The 9,649-nt window shown below is 35.4% G+C and overlaps 1 protein-coding gene across 1 annotated transcript; it reads left to right on the top strand.

The window, feature by feature from the left end:
* Window positions 1–834: 834 nt before the first annotated feature.
* On the top strand, window positions 835–7,166 carry tmem176l.3b (transmembrane protein 176l.3b). The gene is made up of 8 exons (XM_084109402.1): window positions 835–874; window positions 1,246–1,344; window positions 2,752–2,934; window positions 4,136–4,249; window positions 4,469–4,525; window positions 4,621–4,755; window positions 6,112–6,231; window positions 6,330–7,166. The coding sequence occupies exons 3-8, from the start codon at window positions 2,761–2,763 to the stop codon at window positions 6,387–6,389; spliced, it is 660 nt and encodes a 219-aa protein (XP_083965528.1). The 5' UTR covers window positions 835–874; window positions 1,246–1,344; window positions 2,752–2,760; the 3' UTR covers window positions 6,390–7,166.
* The last annotated feature ends 2,483 nt before the right edge of the window (window positions 7,167–9,649 follow it).

Here is a 9,649-nt window from a genome sequence, read left to right as displayed (position 1 = left end):
ACACGTCTCTGTCCATGCGGGGGCGCTCGCAGGCGAGTGCAGAATGATTGGATGTCTATGGAGCTATATCCATCAAAATCCACTTTTCTCAGGATATAATTTTTTTTCTAGTAATTTGAATGTTGTATTCGAAAGGAGATGCAAAGAAATTACACACTGCTGGGTGTTAGATTTTTTTGAGTCACTTATTTGCTTTAAAAAGTATTTTAAAATGTCAATGACGTCATACACATCGTACGACCAGAGATACTGCTTTACGGCAATCCTTCAGTCACTTTGGTGCTTTCGCGCTCTGCACTTTCTTTTCTCTCGAGGCATCGACAACACAGCTGACACAGGTAAATACACGTGCTAGAAGAGTTTTTGTTTTGTTTGTTTCTGGTCCCGCTTCGGATGCCACGATGCCATCAAGCAGTATCTCTGGTCGTAATCAGTCCTTCACTGACCAATCAGCGTTCATTAGCAGAATGCTAGCTTGTTATGGGCAACAACAACTCAACCTGTAAGAAATCGAAAGGACATAAGTACTCGTTCATTCAACTTTCGACCTATAACCCATGTTGAACTTGCAAAACCTACAATCAAATCTGAGATTTCTCAACGGGTCGGGTGAAAGAGACAAATTTAGCCGTCTAGCCCCATAGACTCCCATTCATTTTGCACTCATGGGCGATCGCCCCCAGTGGAACTCTGGTGGAACTACAACTAAAATTCGGTACAATAGGACTTAATAGGGAGTGCGCAGGCTCTCCGTAGGCGGGCTCTGGTACAGTAGCCTACTCAAGGAAATGTACTTTGTTACCTCTGCCCAGCCAGTAACTGCATGACTCGTCATATACGTAAACAGAGAGAAGTAGTGCGATATCACAGTCAGGTATAAATTCCTTTTAAATTAATTATTAAATTGTTTAATTATGGTTTATTCATGCAAGTTTCCATGACAGAGTTTCAGATAAATATTTTCATTACTGGAGCTGCCAGTTTGCTAAGTTTCAAATGATTATTACAGCAAGCACAAACTGTGCAAAAGTACTCATAGTCCGTATTTGCTTACTCACTTTCATTCACTCCTTCAAGTGGACTATAAAAGTGGACAAATGTAGGGAACATTGATTGGTACTATTTTGAACACACCCATTTACAGTCATCTATCCTATATTTTCATTCTCATAACTTCCTTCTCTCGTGAGTTTACGGGTGTTTGGACAAACAACATTCTTCTTTCACTTTTGGGGAAATCCAAAGAGGTGTCACTGTCGAGAAAGAAAAAAACAAGTTCTGTGTTTGTCAGAGACAAAGAGTGTGAAACTTTGCTGGATTGTAACTGACTCCGTCACATTCAAGGTGAGTTTAACACCGTCTTTCTCGTGCAATCTGTAAATGATTTGTAAATGTAGACTAGATTGTAAATGTAGGCAAGATAAAGAATAATAATTGTGTCATGGTGAAATCAGGTAATAATTGTGATTTTTATCTTGGCAATCTAATTTCAGCAAACTGGAATTTTCACACCTTGTTCTACCTAAAAGAAACTTTCAGTCTGTTTACATGCATAAACATGCATTGTGAAATAACATGAACATTTTTATTAACAAAGGTTTTCACTACGGACAGAGTAAAGTTAGGACAGGTAGGATACATGCAGCAAGGCAGAGGGTAGAGGCTCAATATGTTTTATTAAATGAATAAGGCAAAACAAAAGTTACAAGCAACAGTGACTGACCAAGTACAAGGGAAAACACATTATACGCAAGGGCTGATGAATAGCACCAAGAAACAGGAAATAAAACAACTCAGGAATAGACAGATAGTGTTGATATCTATTAGTTAAAACATTAGAGATTTCATTATTTTGTTATTATAGATTAAATAGCTTGTAATTTAAGAATTACAAAATTAAATGTAACCCTTGAATACAATTTATTTTAGTTATGAATGAATGCTATTCATTCATTAATTATACTGAAAGCTAAATTGTCATTTGGTGGTTTAGTCTGCTATCTATGGAAGCTTGTTTCCGCCACAGAATAAAAAAAAAAAAATTGCAATTTCTTTTTTTTTTTTAATCTCATTTACATCTTGCAATTCTGACTTTTCATCTCAGAATTATTTTATATAAAGTCGCAATTGCGAGTTATAAAGTCAGAATTGCGAGATATAAACTCGCAATTGTGAAAAATTAATTTGCAATTCTGACATTTTCAGAATTGCATGTTTATATCTTAATGACACTCAATTGGGAGATATAAAGTCAGAATTGCATGTTAAAATTCAGAATTGTGAAATATAAACACAATTCTGAGTAAAAAAGTCAGTCTTTTTTTCTAGAACTGGACTTTATAATTTGCAATTGCGAGTTTATATCACAATTCTGACTTTATAACACGTAATTGTGAGTTATAAAGTGTGAGCCTCACTTTATAACATGCAATTCGGACTATCACGCAATTCTGACTTTATATCTCGCAATTCTGAGAAATAAAGTCAGAATTGCAAGATGTGAACTCGCAATTGTGAGATAAAAAGTCGCAGTTATCTTTTAAAATGTTTTATTCTGTGGCGGAAACAAGCTTGCATAAGTAATGTTTCCGCCAATGTTAAACTTAAAACTGCACCCTTGCCTGTAATGATACATTTATTAAAATACTTACACTTATACTTTGGCTGTCCTCAAAATTAAAAGCAGTAAACACAAGAGGACTGGCCATTATCACCTGTTGGAAGGTTAAACTCTTGTTTCTGTCTACTCAGATTTGCAGGATGTCTCTGGCAATGTCTCAGGGTGAAGGGTTGACAGTGATCACCATCACCTCAAACCCCAACAGCAAATGGCCGATACTGTGCCAGATCCTGGGCACTCTGTGTTACAGTCCAGTGTGTGCCGTGTCACAGCATGTGAAATCAAAGAAGATGGGCATCTATACGGCGCTTGGGGTGAGATAGACGCTGAAACAGACATTACAACAAAAGGCTGAAATACACTACATGACTTTAGGCCAGATCTTTGCCCCGATTTTCAGCATTTGGAGTTGACAGGTTTTGCAGAAAATCGTGTATGATGGTGACCAGATTTTTTTCGCTTCAAGTCAGTGACCAAAGTCGTTTTAAGGCAAGTCATTTCACTCGGCGGCCATCTTTGAAATGTCTCTCAAGCAGCTATTTCAGTCATGCAAGTACAGCTCCTTTTAATATAGGAGGGAAACATCAATTCTCCAAAGCTGTTCACCAAGCTTACCATTAAATTTCATATTTCAAATCACCAATGAACCAGGTTTTTTTAGCTTTAAGTCAGACTATAGGTGCTTTACCTCCATCGGGCCGAATGTTTTTAAGAACAGTGAGGAACGGTTCCAGTAATGTTTCCACTTCAGCTTGGCTCAGCACAGCATGATTACAAACCGTTCTCAGCACAGTTTCCTTAACCGTGCTTGTAGAATGAGTGTAGTGAGGTTGCCACTCAGAATTGTTCACTTGTCTGTTGTATGGCTGCCAGTTTCTCTGTAGCTGGCCAAGCATGCTATTTGAGCGAAGTTAACACAAATTAATAATAAAATAAAAAGAAATATCTGATCATCCTCCATAACGTGGTCACTATTTACATCTCATATCGTCTGTAATTTTAGAGCACGCAATGTTTTCATTTGTCTATATTCTTATTTTTTCCAAATTTTCGCAGTGTTTTAAAATCTCTTCAGATTTTAAAAGTCGTGTAGTGTATTCCAGCCTTGACTATTTATTATATGATGATTAACTGATTGAAATATTTGAATAAAATAAAAGTAAATGCCGTTTTTAAACATGACAAACATCAACACTGAAATACAAGTAATTAAACTGTATAACATTTTTCACACACTTTATGGACTTTATATTATGTTAAAAAGATGTGTTTTCGTGCTGACTCATTTATAAATGGTTTTCACTCGTGGGTAAAACTCATACTTGTTGAGCTTCAATGATAATTTAAAGAAAAGTTATAAATGTTGGATTTGAGGCAAGATCTAGACTTTGAAACATTGCAATGAAAGTGATGTAATGTAATTATTGGACAATGCAATGCAAAACATGTAATGATGTACATTTTGAGATTCATCACAATGCAAACTGGTGTATAAATTGTTCTTTCATTCCATAGATTGTGCAGATTGTAGTAGGAATCCTCAATATTGCGACCGGGATTTTATTTTTAAGCTTTGGGATACACGATCACATTATGATGTCTAATGTTCCATTTTGGCTTGGTGGTGTGGTAAGAATTATTCCTCATTCTGCTTATTCTTGTGTTTCTAAATTGTGAAATAAGTTTCACAAAGTTAATCTGAATTAATAATCAGGGTGTTGTTAACATGAAGGTCACATTTTGATGATTTTCAGAATGATGGGAAGTTTGCTGATTTTCAATACTCTAATTAATCTTGTCTGAACTTTCGATGGACAAATTTGAAGAATTTCTTTGCTTTTATTTTAGTTCCTTGTAGTTGGAATCGTGTCTATTGTTGCAGCTCAGATTCCCAGTTATTTTCTGGTAGGTCTTTGACAGTCTCATAGTATTCTACATTCAGACATCTCTGATTTGGAGAGGGTATTTTTAAGATGTCATTGTGATTTTATGTATTACAGAGTCTCGTCGCTCTGGTGCTGAACAAAGTCAGTGCTGTTCTGGCTATGATAGGCCTAGCACTGTATTCATGGGACCTGATGAGCTTTCAGAGTACTGAAGTTCAGTACTATGAGCATATGAACTATGATGTTCAGGTAATTATCCTTTCTTTTATTTAAAAGGCTTTTATAATTGATTTGCTTTTTTCAGTTACAATTTCAAGTCACACAAAGACTCTCAAGTTATAACAGTTCAAACTAAAGTTGCTTCAAGGCAAGTCATTTCACTCGGCGGCCATCTTTGAAACATTTCTCAGGCAGCTATTTCAGTCATGCAAGTACAGCTCCTATCTGTTTGAGTGGGGAAACATCAATTCTCCAAAGCTGTTCACCAAGCTTATGAATACATTTTATATTTGAAATCACCAATGAAATCCCATAATGCTCAAATCATGACGAAAAACTGCATTTGTCAGGCTGAACCAGCCAATGCGCGTGTGCAGTCATAAGCGGGCGTCTCAGAACACTGACTGTTTCAACCCTATCTCACTGCAATTCGTACATATTTTACGAGTTGCCTAATTCGTATGAATTCATACGACTGACCTACCCCTGACTCCGCCCCTAAACATACCCATGGGGTTTAGACAAATTGTACGAATTCATACGAATTAGCCACCTCGTACTCACTCGTAAGAATTGGTCGTGAGATAGCGTCGGACTGTTTCTAAAGCAGCTGGAGCTTCTAACGGCACCTGCAGTGGTGCAGTGACCTTACCAATTACTGATTGGCTCTTTTACTTAGAAGGCGGGACTTATTCCGCCATATTGCGCGTTGCACTTTCTCCCATTCATAGTAATATGAGTGCACCGTCTTTGTATATCTAAAGTCTGTTTACATATAAATGTGGCCCACAAATCAATTTTCATTTTCTGGTTTGGCAAGAGTGTGCTAAGGGGTCTTATGAGAGATATGAGAGAGAATATGAGAAAGACAGAGAAAACAAAAAATATTTTACAAAATGTATTTTTAGGGCTGTCAAAGTGTAAGATTGAGATATTCAATAAAAGTACTTTTAATTCATGTTTATCATTGTAATAAATAATAAAGCAATACTTTTTAACACATTTTCCAAATTTTCTATTATTACTGATACATTTTAATTTTTTCATTTATTTGATAGCCCTATTTTTTAACAGTAGGGAAAAACATGCATCTTTCTATGGGAAAAAGCAGAAAAGTTATGAAAATAAAATGCTAAGTGATCATTTCACTTTCCTCGAAACAAACATAAGCATATTTTTTTCTCTCTCTCTTTTCAGGTTTATACATCTAACGTTAGTCTAGATAAAGAGAGATGCACTATCACTTAATACAACTTTTATATCTCCCAGATTTCCAATTTGCTTTGGCTTCAGTACAGTGACAAGTCACTTGGATTGAGACACTGTGTAGGAATTTGCTGTCAGATTGCTTTTATTCACTGACACACTGATCTTTCCCAACTCTAGATGATCCGTGAAGGAGTGGATGTCACTATGATGATCTTTTCAGGCCTTCAGCTCTGTGTGACCCTCAGTTTCACTGTCTTGACTTTGAAAGAATTGTTTGAAACGGATGTGAGTGCAAAGGTGCGGTATTATCACTACAATTAAAACAGACCAACCGCAGTGTGCATGGTGATTTCAGAAAGCTGTTCAGTGTATTAATCTTTCTTTCTTTTTTGCAGTCTGATCTTCACTTTTACAAGCCACTCAAAGAAGAGCTCACTGTCAGTCATGTATGTTAGAAAAGCAACATAAAAAAAATCAATAATGCATTGTAGCGCTGTTATATTCATGTACAATATTTCTCTCTTATGGAATAGCAAAAGTCTCTTTTTTGCAAAAAGACATTGGAGCTGCTTTTTTAAATCAATGACTAGAAAATCCCCCTGTAATTTTGATGCATTTGTAAAAACCTTTACATGTTCAGTTTAGTTAAAATCTCAGTCTTCATGCCTCATAACTGACCTTGGACAAAGCTTATTTCAAAAGTCTTCTCAGCACCAGACCTGGAACATTCTGGGTTGCATGGTTTCACAGAGAAACCATTTACCTCAAGTTTGAACAAACAACCCAGACAGCAACATAGTGTCGGCCCAGATCCGGGCCAGATGTGGGCCGGATCTGGGCCGACACTATATTGCTGTCTGGAAACAGTCATATCAGCTGGCATAAATGGCAATAAAACAAACCAACGATGTGGAACATGTTTACTAGTGTTATCCATGCATTTTCTGAAATCAGAGCTGAGCAAATAAACACCATAAGTGAGTATTTATTCTACACTGAGAGTTTCATTCATTCCCAAAGGATTTTGAATGTACCCGGGTACAAAGCATGTTTGAGAGAAATGTAATAGGTTATTAATATTTCCACTGTAATACAAAGTAATACATTTTCTGATTTTAATTAAGATATAAATACAAAATGTATTGTGACAATAGCACTTTAGTTTTAAAAATGATAAATTACTGTTAATATGAACACTTTTGGACAGTCAATTTATATTAAAAACCAACTTTAAAGAAAGTGATGTATTATTTATATTTGGCCCCTGCATATTATTGTCCCTGTCACAAACTTTCACAAACTGTCACAAAAAAAGTTCAATATTTTTTTTAGTTCAATATAAATAAATGTTACGTTTCCATGAATGTTAAAATGTTATATTTAGACATTTCTCCGGTTAAGGACACCATATTGTTATATACATTATATCATATTATACATGTCCATTAACTCGTGTATGTTTTTAAACACTGATCATTAGTTATCAAATCCATACACTGCAAGTTTAATGATAATCGCAGGCTCTGAGGTGCAACTTTCATTATATGCCTCCTCTCACCAGACTTGATTTATGTATTTCGCCCCCTCACATTCATGCCATGCTTTGAAACACAGTGAGTTCAAGGCCAGTACTGAGCTACTAAACTCATTGTGAATGGTAAACACTGCCTGCCAATGTCATGCTCCAATTTAAATCGAATGTCTAAATGAAACTAAACTATATCGAGTGAATAGTTTTATCTCCATGCTAGAGTATGGATGCTTTCCTAAAGTGGGGCAAAAGAGATGCTGGCTCCCTCGAAACCTTTAACAACTCATGTTGTGGTTTATATCTTTATAGAACCTTAAAGCGTTCTGTCAGGCACTTCATATATATAACTTTTTAGGTTTCACATCAAGGGATCATTTTATGGATTTAGTTTTAATTCATTCATATTTTTATATATATATATATATATATATATATATATATATATATATATATATGTGACCCTGGACCACAAAACCAGTCACATGGGTCAATTCTTGGAAAATGAGCTTTATGCATCTTCTTAAAGCTGAATAAATAAGCTTTCCATTGACGTATGGTTTGTTAGGATATAACAATGTTTGGCCGAGATACAACTATTTGAATATCTGGAATCTGAGGGTGCAAAAAAATTAAAACATTGAGAAAATCGCCTTTAAAATTGTCCATTTATGTTCGCGATTGTTCTGCATTCACTCACAAAAATAAATGTTTTATATATTTACGGTAGGAAATTTACAAAATATCTCCATGGAACATGATCTTTACTTTATATCCTAACGATTCTTTGCATAAAAGAAAAATCGATAATTTTGACCCATAAAATGTATTGTTGGCTTTTGCCACAAATATACCTGTGCGACTTGTGACTGGTTTTGTGATCCAGGATCACATATTTGAGGGTATTTCACTATTAGAATTATTGTGGAATGCCTAAAAACACACAGTCTTGCACTTCTGGACTATTGCGGCGGAGCCATTATTTATTTTCATAAAAGCGCCTGTTATCATCTTCCCTCACATGCTGCAGGATCAAAACAGCACAAAGTCTTTTTGAAAGAAATTCAATTAGAAGTTTTCAGTCTCTATGTTTCCACCATATAGCTAGAATGTAAATGAATGGATGCCTCACAAAATTATGACACAAAACTAGAACTCGACAGGGATGTCCCCTGTCTCCTACTGTTTACTGATTATGTTTGATTATTATTATTATTATGAGTCTCTTGCTCAGGCAAACAGACAAGATGAGAAAATACTAACAATATACAAGCATAAACCTTCTTTATGCTGCTGATACTAGTGTATCTGTTCAATCGTTTACCTAATTTGACCTTCAATGGTGTTTTGATGGTTTTTAGTGCATTTTATGAGATTATCTGACAGGTTGTATGAAGATATACAATGAAGATATATATATTTATGTAAAAGACCTACAGTGGACAGATCTTTAAAAGCCATTTAACCATTCAGGCTGTGACGTTATGCAGAGCACCATGGTTGTTACCTATGGCATTTGTTTTATTCCAGGAGGTCCAGAAAAAACAACAACATTTTAATAGAATAATATGTTATGAACCAGTTACATCAGGTTTTATATATGTTAATATTATACCTACATAAAGGACTATTTAAAATAAAGCTATGATGCAACATTCACAATGATATTTTAATATTCTTTGTTTACCTACAAACTGTCATTGGCTTACATTACACCTCATTCCAAGTGTGAGTAACTTTTTCAAAATATATACTTGAATGATATATTCTTGTTTTAGCAAGAGCAAAATAAGAAACAATAAAAAGAAATTAAAGAGAAACAAGATATTTTTCACTGTTCGCTGTGATTTTATAATTCATCCATCAGAGAGTTAAAATGGGGAAAAGAACTGGATGTCACTCCTGAGCAATGGGACATAGTGTGCACTTCTCAGCACACTTCCACAAGCTCGAGAGTGTGGTGTGAGTTCTGTTGGAAACAGTGAGTTCTGTTCTGTTGTCCTTTTTTTTTTTTTTATTAGCCCAAAAATTACAGCTTTACTCCTTTAGCTCCGCTCCTGTGCTGGAGAAATTGTAGTGAGAAATGCTCATCATTCTTATATTTTTTCACAATGCCAAACACTAAATGGGAGGGTGTAGGGTCAACTATTAATACAAGTTTGGACTTCTTTCTGTCCTTCAGTAGAT

This window comes from Abramis brama (assembly GCF_963993115.1).
Source record: "Abramis brama genome assembly, chromosome: 3".
Classification (NCBI taxonomy): domain Eukaryota; kingdom Metazoa; phylum Chordata; class Actinopteri; order Cypriniformes; family Leuciscidae; genus Abramis; species Abramis brama.
Note: the sequence above shows the minus strand (reverse complement) of the source record. Positions and strands in the feature narration are given on the sequence as shown.